The sequence below is a fragment of the Condylostylus longicornis genome, unplaced genomic scaffold (genome assembly GCF_029603195.1).
Source record: "Condylostylus longicornis isolate FDR11 unplaced genomic scaffold, ASM2960319v2 ptg000177l, whole genome shotgun sequence".
In the NCBI taxonomy this organism is placed as follows: Eukaryota; Metazoa; Arthropoda; class Insecta; order Diptera; family Dolichopodidae; genus Condylostylus; species Condylostylus longicornis.
In genome coordinates this window covers 110250-136559 of record NW_026578145.1, presented here as the reverse complement: position 1 = coordinate 136559, position 26310 = coordinate 110250, and the positions used below count along the sequence as shown (strand labels likewise).

Sequence of the window (26310 nt, the reverse complement as noted above, 5' to 3'; positions counted from 1 at the left end):
GCTGCCTTCGAAAAATTAAAGCAACTTATTACAAACCATCCAATATTACAATATCCTAATTTTAACCAAAGGTTTACGTTGACTACTGATGCAAGCGACTTTGCTTTTGGGGCTGTTCTATCGCAAAACGGACATCCTATATCGTTTGCAAGTAGAACGTTAAACGATCATGAAACACGCTATAGCACTATCGAGAAAAAGCTGCTAGCGATCGTCTGGGCTACGAAATATTTTAGACCCTATGGCGTTAAATTTAAAATAAAAACAGACCGTAGGCCTCTAGTTTGGTTAAACTCTTTAAAAGAACCTAACTCCAAATTACAAAGATGGAGAATAAAATTAAATGAATTCAATTTCGATATAGAATACGTGAAGGGCAAAGATAACAAAGTTGCCGATTTTCTAAGTAGAATTAACTCTGAAAAAAATGAAATTGATATATTGCAACCTAATGATGAGTTGGAAATTGAAACCGATATAGCTACAATTCATAATGGCGTCGAAGATTTGGATGACCACATTCCGATTGTAGAAAATATCGTTAATAAATATTTAAAACAGATTCACCTTGTAAAAAATAAAACCAGCGAAATAATATGCAATGTAAATTACTTAGACGATATTTTGAGAAAATCCAAGAAAACGTAATTTTCTCCAAACACTAAATAATGAGTAGATCAATCTTAACACCAGAGGAAATAGATCTTTATAATATCGACGTTTTTAAGATTCAGGAACTTAAGAGTTCCATAGCAACAACAAATGATAATAAATTAGTATTTGTTTTGGCAATACCAGTTTTAAGCACCGAAAAGGCTATTAAATACAAAATGTTTGGATTACCAAATACTAACTTTGAACTAGTTAATATTCCAAGTTCTGATATTATATCTTTCAAAAATAAAACATATTATCTTACCCAGGAGAGATATATAAAAAAATTGCAATTAACTTCAAATTGTATTTCAAACCTTTTTATACCCTGCACTTCGTGAAGGGTATATTAACTTTGGTATGGAGTTTGTAACTACTTGAAGGAGTCATCTGCGGTATGGACATATATATATATTCTTGCTCAGCGTAAAATTCTGAGTCGATTTAGACATGTCCGTCCGTCCGTCCGTCCGTCCGTCCGTCCGTCCGTCCGTCCGTCCGTCCGTCCGTCCGTCCGATCGCACGATAACTCAAAAACGAATAATGCTATCGACACCAAACTTTCACAAGTTTTTTCTTTTGTGCCAAGGACGAACCCTATTGTTATTGGACTAATTCGGACAACGGGTTCGGGTAGCTGCCATACAACTCAAGGAGTTTATTTTAAATATTTCGAAAACTAATAAAGCTATTAATATAAAATTTTGTATACATGTGTCCAATTATATTTTACACATACTCTAAAAATTATAATGGGATAGCTGCACCGGTTCGGTTGGCTGCCATACAACTCCAACAGCAAATTTTTTATATTTGGCAAAATAATAAAGTCAGATTCGTGAAACTTGGTAGTCATGTGTCCAATTATAGGTCAAATGTATTTCTGAAGTTTTAGAAGAATTGCTTGACAGGTTCGGGTACCTGCCATACAACTCCAGAAGCTAATTTTAAATATTTGGAAAAACAATAAAGTGAGATTCATGAAACTTGGCAGTTGTGTGTCCGATTGTAGATCAGATATATTTGTGAAGTTTTAGTGGAATTGCTTGACAGGTTCGGGTACTTGCCATACAACTCCAAAAGCTTATTTTAAATATTTGGAAAAATAATAAAGTCAGATTCATGAAACTTGGCAGTTGTATGTCGAGTTATAGGTCAGATATATTTCTGAAGTTTTGGTGGGATTGCTTGGCAGGTTCGAGTAGCTCCCATACAAGTCTAAAAGTTTATTCTTAATATTTGGAAAAATAATAAAGTCAGATTCATGAGACTTGGCAGTCGTGTGTCCAATTATAGGTCAAACATATTTCTAAAGTTTTGGTGGGATTGCTTGGCAGGTTCGAGTAGCTCCCATACAAGTCTAAAAGCTTATTCTTAATATTTGGAAAAATAATAAAGTCAGATTAATGAAACTTAGCAGTTGTGTGTCCGATTGTAGATTAGATATATTTGTGAGGTTTTAGTGGAATTGCTTGACAGGTTCGGGTACTTGCCATACAACTCCAAAAGCTTATTTTAAATATTTGGAAAAATAATAAAGTCAGATTCATGAAACTTGGCACTTGTATGTCGAGTTACAGGTCAGATATATTTCTGAAGTTTTGGTTGAATTGCTTGACAGGTTCGAGTAGATACCATACAAGCCTAAAAGTTTATTCTTAATATTTGGAAAAATAATAAAGTCAGATTCATGAAACTTGGCAGTTGTGTGTCCGATTATAGGTCAGACATATCCATGAAGTTTCTATAGAATGACTTCACGGGTTCGTGTAATTGCTACATAATAACGAAAGGTGCAGGGTATAATTCAATCGGTTTATACCGACTGAAACGTTTTTACTTGTTATAATGTCATATGATAATTGTTCTAAAACTACTGAAAAAAGTTACAAGATAGAAGAAATAAATAAAGGTATGATTTTAATAATAAATGCTCAAAACCATACTTTAAAGAGCGATTGTAATGATATAACATATTTACTAAATAAAAATTATACAATTTACTTTAACAATTGTACTATTCAAATAAATAATATTAAATTTTCAAACAAAAATAAAGAGTTTAAGTATAATATCGTTATATAATACAATTAAATTAGAAAATAATAAAGAAATTCATGAAATTAAAAATAAAAGAAATTTTAATGAAAATTTAACATATCTTAATACAATTTTTGTAATAATAATGCTTTTTATACCCTGCACTTGGTGAAGGGTATATTAACTTTGGTATGGAGTTTGTAACTACTTGAAGGAGTCATCTGCGGTATGGACATATATATATATTCTTGCTCAGCGTAAAATTCTGCGTCGATTTAGACATGTCCGATCGCACGATAACTCAAAAACGAATAATGCAATCGACACCAAACTTTCACAAGTTTTTTCTTTTGTGCCAAGGACGAGCCCTATTGTTATTGGACTAATTCGGACAACGGGTTCGGGTAGCTGCCATACAACTCAAAGAGTTTATTTTAAATATTTCAAAAATTAAAAAAGCTATAAATATAAAATTTTGTATACATGTGTCCAATTATATTCTACACATGCTCTAGAAATTATAATGGGATAGCTGCACCGGTTCGGGTGGCTGCCATACAACTCCAACAGCAAATTTTTTATATTCGGCAAAATAATAAAGTCAGATTCATGAAACTTGGCAGTCATGTATCCAATTATAGGTCAAATATACTTCTGAAGTTTTAGAGGAATTGCTTTACAGGTTCGGGTACCTGCCATACAACTCCAGAAGCTAATTTTAAATATTTGGGAAAATAATAAAGTCAGATTCATGAAACTTGGCAGTTGGATGTCCGATTATAGATCAGATATATTTGTGAAGTTTTAGAGGAATTGCTTGACAGGTTCGGGTACCTGCCATACAACTCCAGAAGCTAATTTTAAATATTTGGAAAAATAATAAAGTCAGATTCATGAAACTTGGCAGTTTTGTGTCGAGTTATAGGTCAGATATATTTCTGAAGTTTTAGTGGAATTGCTTGACAGGTTCGAGTAGCTCCCATACAAGTCTAAAAGCTTATTTTAAAAATTTGGAAAAATAATAAAGTCAGATTCATGAGACTTGGCAGTCGTGTGTCCAATTATAGGTCAGACATATTTCTAAAGTTTTAATGGAATTGCTTGACAGGTTCGAGTAGCTCCCATGCAAGTCTTAAAGCTTATTCTTAATATTTGCAAAAATAATAAAGTCAGATCCATGAAACTTAGCAGTTGTGTGTCCGATTATAGATCAGATATATTTGTGAAGTTTTGATGGAATTGTTTGACAGGTTCAGGTACTTGCCATACAACTCCAAAAGCTGATTTTAAATATTTGGAAAAATTTTAAAGTCAGATTCATGAAACTTGGCAGTCGGATGTCCAATTATAGGTCAGACATATCCGTGAAGTTTCTATAGAATGACTTCACAGGTTCGAGTAATTGCTACACAATCACGAAAGGTGCAGGGTATAATTCAATCGGTTTATACCGACTGAAACGTTTTTACTTGTTATTTTAATCATTTTAAGTTATATGTTAATTAAAGCCAGAAAAGAAAGACCTTTAAAGAATATAAATAAAAATGATCCTCAATGTTTTGTTCAGGAGAATAAAAATCTTAAGGATGGGGAAGTTATATACCCGACCAATGAGATTTTATCCAGAATAATAAAACTACACTCAATTAGTCCTAAAAGTAATAAAATATAAAATTTATTATATGAATCTTAAAATTTCAACTTAAACAATTTTATGACTTATTTAAATTCAAACATAAAAATCATAATTTCTGATTTCTTCTTTTTTATTATTCTTATTATCATTTCTTAAGTACTTGACCTATCCTAATTTTGAACAAACAATTAAAATATAAAAAACTAAATTTCAACACATTTATTTTTCAAGTTCATTAACTGAAATATTAAATTACATTAAAACGCAAACATGAAATTATTTTTTTCGTTTATTAAAATTGAAGGATCATATTACAAAACGGCAAAATAAAAATTTGTTTCCTTTTCAAGTGCAACAAACAAAATTTATTGCATTTGAAAAGAAGAATATTACGTAAATTATATTTTTTTTTCTTGTTTTAATAAATTAATGTTACTATGTAAGAAATTGAACAAAAATCGATTTGATTTTTGAATACTTCTATAATAAGATTTTAGAAAGTAAAAAGTTTAGTTTAAGTTTTGGTTTCATCGAGTTTTGTAATAAAAGATTAAATAAAAGAATAAAATAAATTCTTTTTATTTGTTTCTTTTTCTAACACTTAAAAAAGCAACATACAAAACTTGCATAGTTAATTCGAAAAACGACATCTCATTTCCGTCGTCTTTCTATTATAAAATTTAACAAAATTTTCCGTTAACTTAAAATAATAAAATTCTTTCCCATAAATTTCACATTTCTTATTTCATAAAAAATTTCATATTATTCTTATTTATTAAAAATTTGCATAAAACAACAAAAACTCATAATTAACAGCAATTACTTTCACATAAAAAATTTGTTTTCACATAAAAGCTAAATTATCAAATTATTAAGAAAAAATTAACACACTTAAATAATTACTAATGACTAAATAATTTTATGCTTCCAAGTACCTTATGCTAATAAATTAATTTTTAAAATCAATTATTATTAAGTTTACCCTAGAATAAGTCAACTGTTTTTCCGAAGAATAAAGTTAAATAAAGAAAATAAAGTTCGAATTTCAAATTTTGCATTTTATTTTTAAAAAATTATTTTTTTTTATTACGGTGATATAATAACCACGTAATTCGCGTGTATCTCAAGTTCGGTTGAACCGATTTTGATGAAATTTTATATATAATTGTATTTCGACTATGCACGAATTGATGAACTTTTGAAATATGTCAGGCCTCGGGAACTGCACTTTTTAGCGAGCCTGATTTACATTTTTGATCAATATGAAAAAGATATTCAACAGATTTACTTGAAATTTCATATATATAGAATTTGCTCAACCGTCCGTGAAACCGCCTAACTGTTGAAAAAACTCCGGTGTCAGCAACTGGACGTTTACTACGGGCCAAATATACATTTTTGCGTATATAAAGAGAAATAATCAACCGACTTCATTGAAATTTATTATTTAAATTCTTTGTACTAAAACAATGAACATATAAATTTATGAACATATAAATTTATTTTATATATACGGAACGATTTGATTGAATTTCTTGAAATTTAATATTTGAGTTCTGGTTGTTGCCGAAACTAACTGACGAGTATTTCAGGGAATTTGGGTACCACAAAGCAAAACTCTGCTAAGAGCCAAATATATATTTTATATCTAGGTATGTTAACTATAAGCTTACTAATGCCCTAAAAATTGGAAAAAAGTATTTAGCAGTCATTTTTATAATATTCTGTAACACTTTCACTTAACTAGACAATACGCATTGCGGTCGGTTATGTGCTGATCACATCAAATTTTTTTTAATAGTAAAAATACCTTTTCGCCTTAAGCTTTCTTCACTAAATGTAAAATTAGTGAAGAAGCGCGGAAACTTCCAGAAGGCAATGTCGTACTGGCGTTGTTGTTAACTGGAAAGCAGCAGTGTCAAGTCCTTCTGAATTACTTTAAAAATTTTACTGATCAGCTCCCAAATTTCTTAAAACTTAATTTCACTGGCTTTTTTTAAAATTCATCCCAGCAGGAGTGTTTTGATAAAAATTATTCAAAATGAATATAATCCCAATTAAGTCATCCGGTTGGACATCTTTTACTGAATACTCCATAATTTCATCTTTTACTGAATGCTCCATGTCTTTAGTCTACATTATTTAGTCTTCAGTATTATTTGGCACTTTTCTTATTTTAAATGTAATTTTCCTCGACATGACCCGAATTTTTTTGAATTTTAAGTTGCAAAATAATGACCTTCCAACAATTTCAACATCATTACAAAAAAATTTAAAGAAGTTAATTTATTCTTTGTTACTACTTAATGCAAAAAAAGCATATAAAATAATTTTCTATAATGCAAATTAAGTAGAATAGAATAAATTTACTATCAAACTGTAACAGGAATATCCATTATTGAATAATAAAATAAGGTGCAATAAAAAAATTGTTCTTGTTTTTGAAATTGGCTTTCTTTCGATTTGAATAAGATGATACAATATATGTACCATTATACTTATAATGACCATGCAACAAAAAAAAATTATTAAATAAATAATTCAAATTATATTACAAATAAATTTATACTTACATTCTAAGCGGAAGTTGTAAAAATATTTCATGTTCTTGTTATAAAAAAAATCTTTATTGAATAATCAAGTAAGTTGCAACAAATTTAACTTAATATTTAAAACAATTCATTTTAATACTTAAAACAATTAATTGTCACGACTTTTACAAATAATCAACTAAGAATTACCTGTTTTCCTAACATTTCTTAAGAGAAACAATTTTACATTTGTTTAATTCCTGTTTTTGAGCACGATTTTCTTACAATTGCTAATAAGATGATTCAACGTTTCACGATATGATTGCATATTAAAGGGCAACAAAAAATAAATTTGTAACACATATTAGAAAATAACCAATTCTTTTCATATGTATGTAACTACATTTAAAAACGAAAAAAAATAGAGTTGACCTTGCCAACTCTGTGATACACGTACGAATTTGTTATCCTATGTGCGAATAAATATGCCATAACTGACTATGGGGCAGACTATGAGTTTAAGTTGCGTATTTCCATATTAATTTATGCAAAATTATCTGTGTGTGCCAAACTACTATTGAAGTTGTATATAAGCTACCAGAAAGAGCCAAGCAATTTTAACGAATATTATTAAACACATTGGCCCTACTAATACATTTGCTTGTGTGAAACATCAATATTACAGCTTTTATAGTTTCTGAGATATAGCCAAATAACTCTTGAAGTCGTATATCAGGTACCAGAAGCAGCCAAGTAATTTCAACGACTTTTATCAGACACATTGGGCCTACTAATATATTCGTTTGTGTGAAATTTCAATACCACAGCTTTTATAGTTTCTGAGATATAGCTAAATAAATTTTATGGCAGCTACCCGAACCAGTACTTTAATTGGATCATGTCCCATTTAAATAGGGTTTTGGCCCTTAATACAATAAATCATTTATGAAAATTTAGTGAGCTTTGCTCAATTAGTTTTTGAGTTATGGCTAGGACAGAAGGACGGACGGACAGACAAAGCTAAATCGACTCAGAATTCGACGCTGATCAAAAACATACACTTTAGTCTATATCTAACACCATTTCTTACCTTCGATCTTCGAACATACGTTCGTACGGGTATAAAAATCTGAAAATTCGCATTTTTCAGGGTTCGAACCTGAGACTTTTTGTACAAAAATCTTATCCTATACATACGCATTACCCTGAATATTATTAGTATTAATTAATTATACATTTACGGATTTTATTCGTATGCATTATAGAATCCAAATACATATGTACATGGATAAGTAGCGAATTATTTTGTGCGTATACATATTAATCGATCGCTGAAAGTGCCTATTGTCAACGGTAATTTACGATTTTAAGCAACATAACTCAAAAAGAGGTTCTAAAATAAATTGCTCAAAAGATATTAGATCAAATTAGATATCTGCTAACAAAACTTCTACACCCTTGAAGATAGAAGGCTGAAATTTTATATGTACATAGTTCTTTACTAGAAACCTACATCCATAGAACAAAATTTTTACCTATCTCTCCCCCTCTAGAAGTTATACCCCCCAAAACCCTAAAAATGTCATTTTTCAACTGTTTACTGTAGTAGAACCATAAGCAATTTTCAAATTTTAAAAGCACAGAAAGGCAGTGGCTTGCTTCTCCTACGCGGCACACTATAGTCAAACTTTAAAAAAACAAAATGACCATTTAAATTTACGGTTATCCGTTTTTTTCCAAATTTTTGATGACGTTTTTTTTCTAGAACCCCAGGTTTCAGGAGCCTGAAATTTTAGCAGCTTTTAGATACTAATAAATACTTTATTTCGTTAGAAAAAATTTTTTTCCATCTCCACCCCTCTGAAGTTATCACCTTTTGAAATTTGTAAAATTTGAATTTTTGACGCCGCAAGTTTTTTCAAATATCGATAAACGCAAAAAATTAATGGTAAAATCCATGACATTAAAATATATAATTATTTTTCTAAACTCACACAATTAACCCTTAAAATCGAGCATTATGTTAACCTCACTTTATATTAATTTTTGCTTTATTTAAAAGACTACATAAATCGTTCATCCTAAATATATGCAATCCAAGAAATAGTTTCGTTTTTGAATGAAAATAATTATTAAAATTATTAATTAGTGTGGTAGGTATACATAGAGTGTACTTAGCAATATTTTCACTTGCTTGAGGGGAAAGTGCCACAATACAAACCATTGGTTTACAGAATGGAACACAATTTCAAAACTACAGACATAATACTTGCAAGGCTTACAACGCAAGCACACAAGACTATTTTATAGTAAAAAATAGCCTTTTCCCAGGACAAACTGCGATTGTTATTAGTTTTCATTCCTTAAAATTTGTTCGGTGTTGTTAAGGAGAGCCCATCTGCTTTTATTTACTTGTTTTTGCGACGTTATTGTTATTCTCATATTATTTTTTACGGAGCTTATTTCTTTTGCATCAATTTTTTTCATTTTAGTTGTAGTTGATTTTCAACTTCCTTTGCAATAAACGACGACCTCAACGCATGATCTATTAGAACTCGCAATGGCGTATTTGAAACGCATAAAGTTTCTGTAAGTAATAAAACTTTTTTGCAATTTTTTATATGACGCAGTTGTATGGTTGCCTGCCCGAATTTTGTGTTGATGTACTATGTGTTTTTATTTTGCTTTCATCATTTAAAAATCTGTGATGGTTTTTGTTGCATTTCACACATGTGTTCTTTGGAATGCTGTAGTTTCTGACATGATTGCTGCTGCAACAGTTTGAGTATAAGTTGCGCTTTCTTACTGCTGCTCATTTTTGAGTAATACTTATGTCTTTGAGTTTTTGACATGACTACATTTTGTGTTGCTCTTTACAAATTTGACATTCTTCTACCTTTATCACGATGTGATACATTTGGTTGCTTCGTTTTTGACGTTTTCTTTTTGTTGCCGACTTTTTCTTTTCATTGTTGCTTGAAACCTTGTTTCCAGGAACTGTAACATAGCTGTTAATTTTAGGATTCTCATGAAGTTTGGTACTTGTTGTTTGTAAAGATTGAAGTTTTCTTATAAACTTTTTGTAAGATCAGAAAACTAATCATAAGGTGCCAGGAATCAGTATCAATGTCTATGTTCTTTATAGCACCAAGACATTTTTTTGTAGTGCCTAACATTTTTTGTAAACCAGCCAATTTTTCATTATTTAGATGAGATCGAAATACTTACAGCTTGTTCATATATGTTGAAAATAATATTCTTGTTCTCTGGATTGCTTTTGCTTCCGCGTGTGCTCCTCTACTTTTGTAACTATTTTCTAATATTTTTCTTCCACTTCGATACGCTCACCTTTTAGATATTCTGATTCTAGTTCATTCGCGGCATGTGGAATTATTTCATCGTTTACTGTAATAATATCTTTCCTCAGAGATATAAATAACTTGCATATTTTATTTTCGAAATAACACAGTGCTTTTGTTTCACGCCTTCGTCTACCTTTATATTTTATTATGGTACTTTTTGTAACGCTGCTGTTGGTCAATGTCTACCAAATCATTAAAGTTCAACCGAACTTCTTCATTTTTGTGTATGTGCCAGCAAAGTCATGCAGGCCATTTATCCGGTAGGCTATTCCATACTTGATACTATACTGTATACTATATAAATCGATAAAAAATTTACAATTCGTCAATATTAGTTTGGTCCATACGCCATTGACTTAATTTCGAGAAAAACGGCTTTAAAGTTTGAGATTAAAAAAAATGTGCGCGCAAATATAATTTTTACCAGACTTAAATTATGTATAACGTTAATATTTATTTTCCTTAATTATTTATACTTATATTTGAATCCCTTGTGGGAGTCGTCTGCGGTATAAGGATTCTTGCTTAGTGTAATATTCTGCATTGATTCAAACTTGTTCGTCCGTTCGTCAGACTGAAACGTTTTAACTGGCGCATCTTCTTATTTTTTTTTAAATAAAAACAATATCTGTTTTGCTAAATTATTTATTATAATTTTTTTGCTAATTTTTAACAAAAATAAATCATTTCTAACACTTTTTGATAAAAAAAAAATGGTCTTTTTTCATGACTTTTAAAGTTAACCTACTAAATTTTATAATACCAAATAAAAAAAAAATCAAACAGTCTTCTTTGTAAGAGCTTTTGTATTCCTTGAAACAATCTTAAATATAAGTTTTTTTTGTAATAACAATAAATTGAATTTTCTTCAGAGCTTCAGTTACATTTAAATTTTTTTGATTTAATTTTTAATATAAACTTTTAATTACCTATTTCTTATTTTGATCGCAATAAAGCTACATCTGAAGATGGGAAATAAGGAAATAAATCTATCAAGTTTTTTATTTTCTCTTTGAAGAAAAGGCAATTTCAGGAGCCTTTAAAAAAATATTTTTTGGAGTAGCCAATGTTTTTTTGTAGCTATCTTATGTAAAGAGACAACCTTATAATCAATTTCCTGAAGTGAAATTTTATATTTAAGAGATACATATGTTGTTAGATTCAGTGTCTTTTTCGTACAAAATCGATTTTATTTTTAAAAAAGCACTATACTATATTCTAATGTGTTTGCAATTTCAGAGTAGATTTTAAAGTTCGTTGGCTTCATTAATCCGTTGGCTTATTGATAATTTACACTTATATGAATTATAATGCATGCTTGCTAATAAACGAATCAAATGAAGAGTACTGTAAACTTCCACATTTTTTAAATAACGATCGATTGAGGAATGTACACAGTCAACCTCCTGTATATTGGAATGTCCTGGTTCAGAAAACTTTGGAATTATGCATTCAAAGTTAGATGTTACCTCCACAATCGCCGTTGTGTTAATCTTATTCCGATTTTGAGGTATGCGATCCATACCTCAAATATCCTCGGTTCATAAAATAATTCTTTTTAGAAAAGGAAAGTCTTTGCAAGCTTCTTTTAAAATTCTTATCACTATTAGCTTCTGTCCATATAGCGCAATATGTTATATTTTCTTTATCTGGAATTATAATAGTTCCCGTTAAATTGAAAACGTTAAGCTTGTAATAGAATAAACATATTTCCTTTGGGCAAACCGAAAACTTTTTGCATATAACGTATGCATAGGGATCTATATTACTTCTATCAAGATCCCGATCAGCTTTGCAGATTGTTTTTTCTTGCTGATAAATTTCATATAATTGGTTTTCTTCTTCAGAAGTGTTGCTTTTATTTCGAAATATAAAACATTTATCACATATATCCTTTCTAGGCTTGTGGAAAGCGATATTAAATTCATTATTAAATACTTTCCGATATACGGGTAATTTTACTGCATCTTTATACTTTTCCAAATATAGATTGTACATCTTTGTTAAATTTAAGTCTGCTTCTAGATAAGATTTTTGTGATTTAGCCCGACAGTAGTGAGAGTCAACTGTTTGAAAAGAATTTATATGCTCTCGAATTTCACCAATTTTTTCAGAAGGTGTTACTTTTTTGATAGTTTTTCCTCTTTTCATTGAACTTGGAACTCCAGTTTCTAGATTGGAAAAATTCGCAAAACAATAATAAATTCTTCTTTTTGAAACATCCAAAGTATTTAAGAAAAATTTTCGGCAAACACGACAAAAGCTTTTCTATTTTGATTTGACGCGCGGACGTTTAAATGTATCTCTTTTAACAAATTTAAAATAAAATGTAATTTTTTCTTCATCTGGTAGTTTCCAAAATTATTTAAAAATATTTGAACGGTCCACTTGAATTTCCTTTTCTAGTTTTTGGTGTTGAAGATATAGATTCTGTAAGTACGTATCAAATATAATTTAAATTTGTTCTATAGCAACTGTCAAATTAAAAAACAACTTACCATAAAAACTTGATGTAGAGAGTAAACTACGTAAATCATCTGTTTGCATTTTTGTAAATACTGAAAAATTTAAATATATTATATAAAAAAAAGTAAGAGAAATAAATAATAGTAAGAGAAAGAAAAAAATATCTCCAATTGTATAATTTTTGTTATTTTTTGGTAAATATGCTTAATCTGCCCAAACATCGGTATCTATTTGAGAATTAAATAAATAGTGTTCAATTTAATTTCAAATTAAATTCAAGTATTAAAAGAAATTTTATTGTTTTTTTTTCTTATTCAAAAGTGTTACAATTTTTATCTTTGTAGTTTTTCGAAAGCGAAATTAGCTCAGAAATTTTTTTTAAATGATTTACCTGAAAAATCGTCTCTTGAGAAGCTCGAATAATGAACAATTCGTGTTACATTTGGTCTTTTTCTTCTAACTCTCTGAAGTTTTGAATCGTTAGAAAAAACTGAATCCATCATTTTGAAAAGCAAGTATGTATATATATAATAAAATATATATTTTACAACTATACATACGAGTATATATTATAACATAATAATAAAATTTTTACTTATTTTAAAACATCAAGTTCCAATATTGGCTTGGGAGACGATTCAATACTTTTTGGTTTTACTTTTTCCTTTTCAACAACACAACCTCCTTCTACGACGGTTTGAGTACGACTAATGACTATAAATTTTGGCACTCTTATTTATAGATTAATGACAATATTAACAGTACGCCGTGGATATGGACCAATTTTTTTTTAACAAATTCGATGTTGACTTAATTCCATATCCATAACACAACATAAAAGAAAACTTTTTTTGTAACACATGGAACAATTTAAAATTAACGTATAAAAGCATTCTATCTTGTTCCATGTAGCTCACTCATGGAAATGGATCAAATTAACTTTAAGGAAGTTTTTTTCAAAAAATGCATAAATATCTTGTTCCATACGCCACAAATTTGGATTCCACCAAATGGTGAACGCAAACTAGTAAAAATGGTGGACGTGGAACAAAATCGATACTAGGCTTCTAGAGAACTAATAGAGATAATCAAAAACGGGTAAGAGATTCTGAAAGAGCGTGCTTCAAAACCGTAGGATCAACTTCTAACTCAAAATATGCAAAAATGGCGTAAGGAACAAACTAATATTTAGGTGACGAATTTTTAATTATAAGCCTCTGTTTTCTATAAAAATTACTTCTTGTAAGAATTTTGGGACACCCTTTAGATCCTGCTTGAAATCTTTCACATTTTGTGAATATGATACACTAAAATTACCTCCAAATTCTAAAAGTATATCTTCATAATCAATGTCTTATGATGATAAAGACGACATTGATACTAATGTTTCTTCATGCCACAAATTCTTCATATTCAATATTTTTATTTTCTGACACTATTTTATCTTGAAATTCTCAATCGTTAGTGCTATTTCTGCTACAGTAAGGCTTTTTAGGTATTCATTGTTAACTAGTTCTTACGATTTTGGGTCTTTCTTTTCCTTCTTCTTTATCTGAAACTTCATTCGATAATATAACATTTTTATTCTCACCGCACCTTATTCTTTCTGATTCATCATTTTTCATCTTTTTGCAACTCTTTTTTCGTAGCCTTTTTAAATAACTCATATGCTTTTGCTTCCTTACTGTAGATAACAAAATGTAAAAATTTAAATCTTGCATCAAATTTACTTTCAAATTAACCATTTCTCTTAAATGCACTTAAAATCAATTCGCTATTTCTATTAATTATTTCAACTTGTAAACTTTGTAAAAGATTACTCTATGATTGAAATTAAATCTGTACGAAGATCGGGTACTAATAACGTATCGTTTAATCTTATCTATTAATCTTATCTATTCATTTATCTATTTCATCATATTATCCATTTTTAAATTTATTTTAATCCTTTCCCAACAATATTGTTGTATAACGGTTTGCCAAATTAATTACTGTTTTATTCTCTTCTACTGTTTGAGAAGAAGTGCGTATGTGCGTATGTGCGTATGTAGCGCACGAAATATATTAGCGAAAAAAAAAAAAAAAGTATTTTATTCCGAAAAAAAGGAAGTTTTCTTTTCACACCAATAAAAAAAAAAAAGAATTATATTTCGGAAAAATTATCAACCATTGAAAAAAAAAACTTTTTGAATACTGTTTTATGTTTATTTAATTAAAAAGTAAATATTTATCGGTGATCCCATGCAAAACTATGTCAAGTCAACCTAGATTTTTAACGGAGATTATCTTAATTGAAAGACTATACAACACAACTATACCTTTTTGAGTCATCCGCTTTTTAGAAATAATTTTTTTTAGAAAGCATATGCCATTTTAAGGTCCCCAGTTTTTATATATATTTGTATTATGTTTTTTTTTCGAATGTATGCTAACTTAGCTTACCACAATAGAAATCAATTATTGTTGAAACCTAATGTATCTAGCTAATAAAGAATTTTTGTATGTTAGCGTTCTCTGGCTTCCATATTGTAAAACAAAACGTTTTCGGTGCAATATTTTATGTTTTATATTGTATTTCAAAAACTTTTCACGATGTAGTAAGTTCAAAATTGTTTGGAAGCCGTTTGAGTTATCCAGAAAAAAGCAGAGAGAAAAATTTCACGATGCTACTATAAATTTTGTTTAAGCCCACGAAACCAAAATAATGAATATCTTTCTGTTGGTTAAATATTCAACCATTATTTACACATTATTTTGTAATGTAAAAAAGCTAAAAACTCAAATTTAATGGAGATTTAAAAAAAGGTTTAAAACCTATTTTTTTACAAAGTGGAAGTCACCTGTTTAAATGTCAATCAAGGATTGACAACCATGATTGAGTCTGATGAAGATTGACTGTGTAAACATCGACAATCAAAAATTTTCTTCAAATTTTCAAAGCTATTTTTATACCCTGCACTCTGTGAAGGGTATATTCATTTTGGTATTTATGAAATTCGGCATGCGTATGTCCAATTTCCGTTCAGATATATTTCTGAAGTTTTGGTGGAATTGCTTGACATGTTCGGGTAGCTGCCATACAACTCCGAAAGTTAATTTTAAATATTTAGAAAAAAAAACTATGACTAGATTCATGAAACTTGGCAGTTATGTGTCCAATTTCAGTTTAAATATATTTCTGAAGTTTTGATGGAATTGCTTGACAGGTTCGGGTAACTACGATACAACTCTGAAAGGTAATTTTAAATATTTGGAAAATATTAAGACTAGATTCAAGAAACTCGATTCAAAAACAACAAAATATTTCAAAACCAAATGTTTAAACTCTGATTGTCAAAGTGCATGGTATTATTCAGTCGGTTTATACCGACTGAAACGTTTTTAAAGGTAATTTTAAATATTTGGAAAATATTAAGACTAGATTCAAGAAACTCGATTCAAAAACAACAAAATATTTCAAAACCAAATGTTTAAACTCTGATTGTCAAAGTGCATGGTATTATTCAGTCGGTTTATACCGACTGAAACGTTTTTACTTGTTATCAATAACTTTTGACAAAAATAAAATAAAAAATGGGGTAAACATAATTTTCAAAAGAATAAAATGGACTGTAATCAGCTGTTTTAATAGTTTTTTTTTTTTGTTGCGACTCGTTATTTGGTAGTAGAGTAACATATATTCTCATCAATTTTCTTTAATTTCAATAATGATTGCCAATCTTTGGTTGACATTTAAACGCTGCCTAACGGTTAATTTGGACAATAATTACCTATGTGATAATTAGATTTTTTTCATTGAAGTGTGTGTTGAATTACAATGTTGTAAGAAAAGTTTAATTTTAGTTGGTTTGGTATTTCTATTAAGAATTATATGCCAAGTGGATTTGCCCCAATACATAAAATCGAAACTTCTGTCAAAAAAATTCTGATTTATTTTATCCTACTAAACCATACCAAAAGAGAGAGTGACATTTTCCAACTGACTAATTTACACGTATTCTTAAGGAAACTATAGAGGACCTTTTTTAACATTTTAAACCTCCGATAAGATCAAATTTTTTAAATTCCTAGTTGGGAAAAGTTAAAATTCAATCTTTTTCTATTTTACTAATGATAACATTCTTATAATTTTGTGTTATAAAAAATTAAAAAATTAATTTAGAAAATCTTCCCGAATCTATTCATTTTTTTACACTACATACTGTACTTACACTACAGGCAAAAAGAAATAAAACATACATTTGATTTGGTGAAATATTAAGCCGATTTTTATGTTTTTCCTAATTTGAAGAAGTAATATCAAAAGTAGATATAAATATGTTATGTGTTTTATTTAGCTACACAATTTTAATTATATTAATATGTGTCTATATATTTTTCTTTTTATGAATGCACAATTATTTGAAATCACTTAGTCAAAATTAAAAAGCATATTAATAAAATTTTAGTTTAGAAAAACTAAAAGAAAATACAAAATAAAACAAAACTTTACATAATCACATAAGTATCTACACAACTTAAAAAAAATATTACATAATATAAATAATATAATAAAACAGGTAGTTGTTTGCTATAACAATATAATATAAATAATATAATATAACACGTAGATACTTTATAATATTGTTTTCTTTATTCTTCGTAATAAATTTTTTAGTAAAACTATTTAAAATTAAATTAAAATTTAAAAATTTTGCTTTTAGTAAACTACATTTTAAAATGCTTTGCATAAAAATTTTCTTGTTTTTTTTGCATATTATTATATGCAAAATCCAATATTTTTTTATTTACTGTATGAAAAAAGAATTCTACACCTTCGTAAAAAATTCCAGAATGCTTTTTTTTTCAACACTTAGTGACTAAAATTAAGGTTTGAGAAAGCGGCCGAAATTCTGTTAAAAAAAATTTCAAAGTTTCAAAAAATTTTGAACGAAATTACCTGGTAAGAAAAAACTGAAAAAATTAAAAAAGAGAAAAATTTTATTTTTCCTAAAGTTCGAATGATTGGTATTTCGAAAGTACACAAAATACATAATCAAGTAAGGTGTTTATTTTAAGGCCTTTACTACACCTTTCAGAAACTGTTTGTTTGAAGCTCCTATCTTTTTCGGAACGGAAGTTATAATCAGAAAAGCTTATCCTGTATCTCGAAAACCCTTGAGATTTCGCACCTACTCAGGAACAAAAGTTTTACCTATTTTCGACCCTCTATCCAATGATACATGTTGTTATATACCTTTTTTGAATAACCCTGTACTTATTGCTTAACATTTTAAAATAGTGTGCATTTTAAAAAGAGAGAAGGTATGAAGTAGAGAAATCGCTAGAATGAATTTTAATTTGATTTCCATACAGTTGCATGCAATTTGTGAAAAATAATATACTTCATCAAAAAAACAGTTTTTGTTATTGTTATATCAAATAGTTATCACACCTACAACATGAAATAATTCAATTTTTATATTTTTCATACAGAATATGAATTACTAGAGAATACTCCGCTAACACCTCCACCAAGAATATCACCAATGATAAACCATCATTCCCTTCAACAACTGAAAGAACGAAAATTAATGGAGACCAAGGCCTTATTGAGAAATTCAGCGAAGTCGGCTATTCAATTTTCAAAACAACCAAAACCAATTAAAATCGAAATGCAAGATCCAACCCAAGTCGGAAATAAATGTAAACTTTTAGATAATTCTTCATTATCAAGATCAGTGGCAAAATCACTTCGCCAAGAAAAAACAAAAGCCAATGATTTTAAGGGTAGAATTTTTAATTTTAATAATAGATTTGAAGACAAATTTTTATCATACATTAAAAAAAATTCATCTAATATGGAAAATACTTGTAGTCAGTGTAAAGTTCCGTTAAATTTGAACAATGATGATACTTGTGCAAAAGTGAATGAAAAAAGTCAGTATAAATCAAATTTTAAATCTACAGTTAATACCGTTATATTAAAACAAAAAATTTTTTCAAGTCAACATCCCAAAAGTAAAGGCAAAAATATCTTAGCTAAAGAAAGATATTTTCACAACGAAGAACCGATTCTTTCAAACGAAATAAACTCTTCATTTAAGCAAACAGAAAATTCGTCGCTAAAACCACAAACTTATCATGGCAAAAAGTTTTTAGAACAATCTTCAAATAATGCAATATTTGCATTTTATAATATAGTTCCCAGATCTACCAACTCATATCGACATTATAGTAGTATTAGTGATATGTCAGAAGAGGAATTGTCTTTATATGATAGAAATAGTGTTGAATTGAGTTTCGATAGTCATTTATTCCCTTCACCTACAACACAAATTTTTAATAATTCAAAATTGTTAAATAAAAATCAAAGTTCACCCTTGAAAATAGAGTTAAAGAGTGACAATAATGTAAATTTTAAAAGTAATATTGATGCACATGTTAAATGTAATAATAATGAAGACGTTGTCAATCATAATCATGAATTAAAATTAAATGTTGAAACTGAAAATCAGGAAGATATAACGGGGGTTTTAGAACGGTCAACAAGCTCTTTATATTTAGCCGCATTTCTACATACAAACAATGAAAAAAGATCTCCAGTTAAACAATATAATTGTAATATTTCAACTCAGGAAAATCAAAATAATAAAATTGTAACTGGAAAAAAAGAAAATGAACCAAAGAACAATAGTTCAATCGAGAATATGGTTATTCCGCTTAAAAGTTTATGTGAATATAATGAAAATGAAGGAAAAAGTCAAGTTGAAAGTTACGAGAACAGTAACGAACTCAAAACTAACAAAAAAAACCAAAGCTATTTTCATGAAACCAAGACGGACTCATCAACATCCAACTCATCTACAAGTGTTTTATCGTATGCGGCAAGTTTGTGGTCATCTCTTGAAGTTGTTGAATTATTATCGCGATCATCTTCAACCGTACATTTGGGTGCAGACAGTTGGACCGTAATAAAAGATCTCTCCGAAAAAGAGAACTCTGAAAATACTGAAATTTGCAAAAAATGTGGACATAATACCATTACAACACCATCTAATCAGCTATTCGACGTCAAACCAAAACAAAATGATTACTGTAATGAAATAAAGAATATTTACAAAACTAATTCCATAGAATATAAAAATTGCAAAACTAACCGTGAAGATTGCCATAAACAAAGTGTTGTTAGCGAACACACGTTTGAAAGTTGTGGTGTAAATTATGAGGAATCTGCTTGATTGTTACTGATAAATCGAACAAGTACCCTATAACAAAATTTTCATAGAAAATTTAATTAACCGGTTTTTTTCTAAAACAATCTCAATTATTGACTGAAATAAATCAACGACATCTTGCAGTTAAGATTTGTTTCAAATGTTAGCTTTGCATTATATAATTAACTGTCATATGTTATATAGATAGACAATAATTTGTCAATTTGGTCCGTCACAATGAAAAAATCAATAATATTTTATAAATAATTTTTAACAATTCAAAATTATAAAAAAATTAAAGCTATAAATTATAAAAAAATTTTAAAAAACAAAAATTTATCCTATTAAAAATTTGGGTAAAGTTCAAAAGACTAAACATTAAAAATATCAATCAAATTAAGTCAAAATTTTTAAGCAACATCGTACATATCAATATACCCAGCACTCGTCGCGTGAGTGCAATTTTAATCCATAGACCACTTTCGTAATTTTTGACTTAGGACCACAGCCAGGTTTTCAAGGATGAACGTTCAGAATATGCAATCCGTTTTTCGCTATCTCATTGATTTTCTAAATATCCAGACGTTATTTTGATCTACCTCCATTTTTAATTTAATTTGGGACAGATTTTGATTCATTTTTTTGGCAAATGTTTTAGTGCTATAATTTCAGAAGCAATTTTCTCGTTTCAAAAAATCTGTCGTATGGATTCAAATTACCTTTAGTTTACGATATGTATATCTATTTACTAATTAATTACATACTTCCTATATAGAAGCAGAAAGGTGGAAAAACCAAATTCGTTAATTTTGTTTTTATATAGAGTAAAGCGTCCATGGATTAGTTACTTAACTGCTGCGCTAATCAAAAACTTAAACAACAAGCTACATTTATTAAAGTTTCTTATTGAACTACATGTTAAACCATCTTTAACAAAACAAATTAAAAAAATAATGAAGTAAATATTTAAAAAAAGAAATTAATTGAAAACTGTTTAATAACAGCGAACTATTGAAAATTTTTTTTACTTAAGATTTCATTTAAAATAACACACTAGAAAATTAATAAATATTATGTAATATAACTTGTTATAGTATGTAATGTAATTTGCTATGTATTTTAATATTTAAATACTAATAATACATTATTTATACAATTATATTAAGCAAAGATGTATCTTATTATATTTATATTTCCGCATTAAAAATATGTTTCAAGTGTTAATTGTAATCGACATTTTATTAAATATGCAACAAGTTACAAATTATCGAAGAATACGCAACTGTTCTATGTTAAAAACTTTTATTTTTTCTTAAATTAAACAAATATAAAAAAAATTTTATTATAATAAAATCTGAATATAAAGACATTCTATTACATAATTTGTTATTATTGCGATATCATTTACAATTCATTACAAGCTTCTTTGATTTGAAAACATACAAATAATCATGTTTTTTCAGTCAAACGATTTTTGATTTTATAAATAGATGTGACAAAATAGTGCAAAAATGTAAGTATGCTAGCTAATTTTTCATTTTATAAATTTTATAAAAAAACGAACTTTAATTTTAGAGCTTTGAAATTATTTCGAATATAAACTTAAAACTAAAATTTCACACTTGTCTGACTTCCAATTTATTAGCTTATTAAATTTTTACCGACCGTATTGTATAAACAATAGGTAGGTTATGTGATGGCAACAAATTTTGCATATCGAGTTTTCGGTGGGAACGTACTTCTCCATAGTAAGGAAGTGTAAATAAACTATTTTTAGCAACCTGTCGGTCTGTTGGTCTGTCCGTCTGTCGGTCTGTCGGTCTGTCGGTCTGTGTGTGCGCGCGTGTATCTCAAGATCGGCTGAACCGATTTTGATGAAATTTTATATGTAAGTTTGTTTCCACCATGGCACGGATCGATCAACTTTTGGTATATATCAGGCCTCGGGAACTGCACTTTTTAGCGGGCCTGTTTTACATTTTTGAACATTTTGAAGAAAATATTCAACCGATTTACTTGAAATTTTATATATAAGCTCAGCTCGACCGTCCGCAAAAATTCGTATGTTTTGAAAGAAATCAGGCATCGGCAACTAGAAGTTTACTAAGGGCCAAACATACACTTTTGTGTATATAAAAAGAAATAATCAACCGATTTCATTGAAATTTAATATATGAATTCCTCATACTAAAGCAATGAACATATAACTTTTTTGGAAAGATCAGGGCTCGAGAACTGAGTTGCGGGCCGATTTTACATTTTTCACTATATCCACAGAACAAATTGATGGAATTTCTTGAAATTTGATATTTGAGTTCTGGTTGTTACCGAAACTAACTGGCGAGCATTTCAGGGAATTCGGGTAGCACAAAGCGAAACTCTACTAAGAGCCAAATTTACATTTTTCTAAGTATGTTAACTATAAGCTTACTAATGTCCTAAAGATTGGAAAGAAGTATTTAGCAGACATTTTTATAATATTCTGTATCACTTTCATTTAACTAGACAATACACAATGCGGTCGGTTATGTGCTGACCACATCAGATTTTTTTTTAATTTTCTGTAAATTTTTTTGTATTTACGTGTTTAACTTACCTATTAGCTATATGAATTACACAAATGTATATTTTTTTTAAATGTTTGTTTTATACAAATGGTGCAAGATAACGAAATTTAATTTTCAATAATCAAAACGAAAAAATATCCAAATTCATGTTTCTCTATGTACAGAATTCATTTTAACATGCAATTTTGTATTCAAAAGAAAAAATAGTAGTCAACATACCGAATATAGAAGAGATCTTGTTGGAGAAATGACTTAGTCTTAAGAACGATTAAAATATGATCAGGCTATGAAGGTGGTTTCGCTATAGAGCTAAGAAATGTATTTGTATAGAGCTATAGAAATGTATTTTCGCTATAGAGCTTACCGTAATAGGGACTAGCAAGACATTTGTGCAATCATATAATGAAAAATACTGAATTAGCACTTTTGTTTCTTTTAAAGAAAATTCCTACTTTTTGGCGTAAGTGAAACTAAACAATAAACGGTTCTAAAAATATAATATCAATAAACGAACTTTGAAATATTATTTCAAATAAGCTTTGAAATAATATTTCAAAGCTTATTTGAATATAAAAGAAAGTAAAAATTTATTTACTTATGTATATACTTAAATAATTGTACATTATGAAATTTTATTTTTTTAATAGAAAACTCAAACTTTTATTTGCAATTTGTGAAATTTCGCATTTTATACATATTAAAATTTGTGGTTCAAAAATTAAGCAGTTAAGTATAGGTTTTTATATTTTTCATTATATTTTTTACCTACATGAGCTTATGAAAAAATGTGGTTTTGAAATTTCGAAATGTGGTTGACTGTTTTAATTTTGGAGACAAAAGAATGAAATAAATTATGTACTATTTCATTTTACTGTTACTTTTTGGACACATTTTTAACTATTTTAATTATATATTATGTTGATTATTAAACAACATTTTTTCAATTCAACATAAGTAGTAGATATTATAATTTCTATTTAATTTTGTAACTGATAACATTCTCTACAAAAAACGAAAGCAAAACATAGTAGTAGAAATTCATAACTATCACGTTATTTTTAATTTTATTCAAAATTTTTTGTTATTAAACAAAAAAAATATTGGTATAGACATCTCAATTCTCCATACCAGAACTATACGTTATTATTCCATTATTAATGTCTCTATATCTAACAAGTCCCAATGCTAAGAGAGAAACTGATAGCACGACCTTATTTTATTTGGGTTTTTTTTAAATCAAAATGACTACTTTTTGGGAAGAATTAACAAAACAAATTCATTTTTATTATAAAGCAGGTAATATTCCGAAAATATATTTAAAAAAATCAACTAAATATAATAATATTTTTATTCACAGTTATTTTAAAATTCTTAACATGCAAAAAAGCGAAAAAACTACAAGCACAACTTCCGCCTTCAACATTTTATTTGGTACTGAGAGCATTTCATTATTTTTAACTGAAGAGCTTTCATTTCTCATAGGGTAAGTTAACTCAAGATATGGGAAGCCGCTGTAGTGTCAAGTAGAAGAATAATTATTAAATATTGATATGAATACATAGTAAAGAAAAAATTTGAAGAGGGAATTAGAAAATAATATTTAACATGCAATTAAATATTATTTTACCAATACAAATTTTATATACACTTCAAAATCTTACCTCTATTTTTATTTGAAAAAAATTTTTAAAACTTTATATATTACCTAAGTAAAAAAATATTTAAAGGGTTTGGAAAAGACAATCGTATATATTTATGACCGGATTTGAATATTTTTTTAATTCTTGTAATGAATAGTATCTCAGCCAATGACTCAAAAATTTCGATTGTAAAAATGACAGGTATTCATGTAAATTTTTGTCTGCTTGTGTTTATTATTAAGATTCATATACAAGCATTTATAAAGAGGCAGGGTCATTTTATAATGAGATTACTCTTGTTTACCTGCTAATAAAATATCAAAGAAGAACAGAAATAAATTTTTGAAGCACTAATTATAACATGTTTGATCTAGTTTTAAAATAATTATGTACAAAAAAAATTGATTGGAAATAGGTACATATATTTATTTTTAATAACTCAAAAACCAATTTAGATTATTTGAAACAATTCTATAAATATAAATAATCGAGACGAGATAATTCAAATTGTTGAAATGTATCACATTATATTACTTTTATTAACTTTTTTGTTAGCCGACACTACGCAACTTACCTGTTGAGAAATAAAAAGTGTACATGAAAAATCATATTCATATTATGAATTGACTAATGCAACATCATAGTTGTGAAATTAATAAGCAATGTGCTATTACACTAATTATTTTAACTTAATGCAAATTTCTTCATGGAACTGCAGAACAGATGGATGACGTAATCAAAGGAACGAGTTAAAGGCAGAAAAATTAATTAAAAAATTTTTCTCCTCGAACTGGACTCGAACAAGTGATCTACCGCTTTCTAGGCGGACTCTCTACCAACTGAGCTACAGAGGTATGAAGAAATTGCCGACGAAATGTTCTCTATATTGCTTTATACTGTAATCCACATGATTACTAAGTATTTGTTTACATTGACTGCTACATACAATCTACTATTGAAACACACAATCACAAGAAATATATATTAAAAGGTATTGTGCCTATTACACTAATTATATTATGAATTTACTAATACAACATTATAGTTGTAAAATTAATAAGTAATGTGCTTATTACACTAATAATTTTACCTTAATGGAAATTTCTTCATGCAACTGCAGAACAGATTGATGACGTAATCAAAGGAACGAGTTAAAGGCAGAAAATTAAACTGTTACTCTCTTCTAGGATCCAGGCCTGTATCGCTGTCAGCCGTGGTTTCACACGCACAAAAATAAATTTTTTCAGTTTTTATAGTCGAGGACCAAACATTGGCAGAACAAAAATTATTACATATAAAAACTCGAAAAAGAATAATTTACTCTCTGTAAATTATCAATACTATAAATTATCTGTGAATTATGGAGTGTAATAAATAATCATAAAGTTCTCCTTCTTTTTTGTTTACGCCTTTTAATCTTTTTTTAAGAACTACTTCAAGAATTTTATTGGTCTATACACCTCTTTTGACATTTTCAGACTATTGTATTTACAAATATTTATCAAAATAATTCAAATAGAAAAAAAATAGAAACTGATTCTTTGATAATAAGAAATTTCTGTAACTTTTCAAAATATCTAGTGGCAGTTCCTATACATAACAGCAAAAGTCTACTTGCACTTGAAGAAATTCAATTTATGTTCATATAATTTTAAAAAAACATAAAGTAAACTCAAAAGCATATTCATAAATTGTTGAATGCATTACGAATTGATAGGAGCCATATAATTTGAATTTTGAAAAAATGAAAGCTAGAAATAAGGAGTTATCTGTAGAATTGATTTACCAAACATCATATGGTTGGTAATTCTTTAGGCGAAATAGCAAAAAAAAAATTTTTCTACTAGGTGAAAAATCTCGAAAGACGAAGAAGGACGGCGCTATCTGGCTTTTTCCTCCGACAGTGGGGGAGCGTGACTCATACCCTAAAACATCACCTAAAGCCTGAACGGATAAAACTGTTGCTACAGACCAACTATTACCTCTGCGTTTGCTTAATTTTTCCGTACAGGAATGAAATACCTTCTATAAGCAAATTGGTATTTTGTGTTAAATCGAAAGGTCTTTTCCGTTTAAGTCTTTCTGTCATAACGCCATCGTCTACCAGCCGAGCTGCTTTCATATTCACATGCTGTTTTAGACGAGCCCTATGCTTTGTAGCACAACTACTAATTTCATCCACAACCAAAGGAACCCCTAGGTCCCTGTGGATGTCACC

At 28.4% G+C, this 26310-nt stretch overlaps 1 protein-coding gene across 4 annotated transcripts in view; it reads left to right on the top strand.

The window, feature by feature from the left end:
* The window catches only part of LOC129616305 (histidine decarboxylase), an 89480-nt gene extending 68312 nt beyond the window's left edge, over positions 1–21168 (top strand). Inside the window, exon 11 of one of the 4 annotated variants that reach the window (XM_055531887.1) lies at positions 18165–21168. In XM_055531887.1, coding sequence (XP_055387862.1) covers positions 18165–19909 — 1745 coding nt within the window. In that variant the 3' untranslated portion in view covers positions 19910–21168. The remainder of the gene's footprint in view (positions 1–18164) is intronic. The other 3 variants (XM_055531886.1, XM_055531891.1, XM_055531888.1) reach the window with 3 other exon arrangements.
* The last annotated feature ends 5142 nt before the right edge of the window (positions 21169–26310 follow it).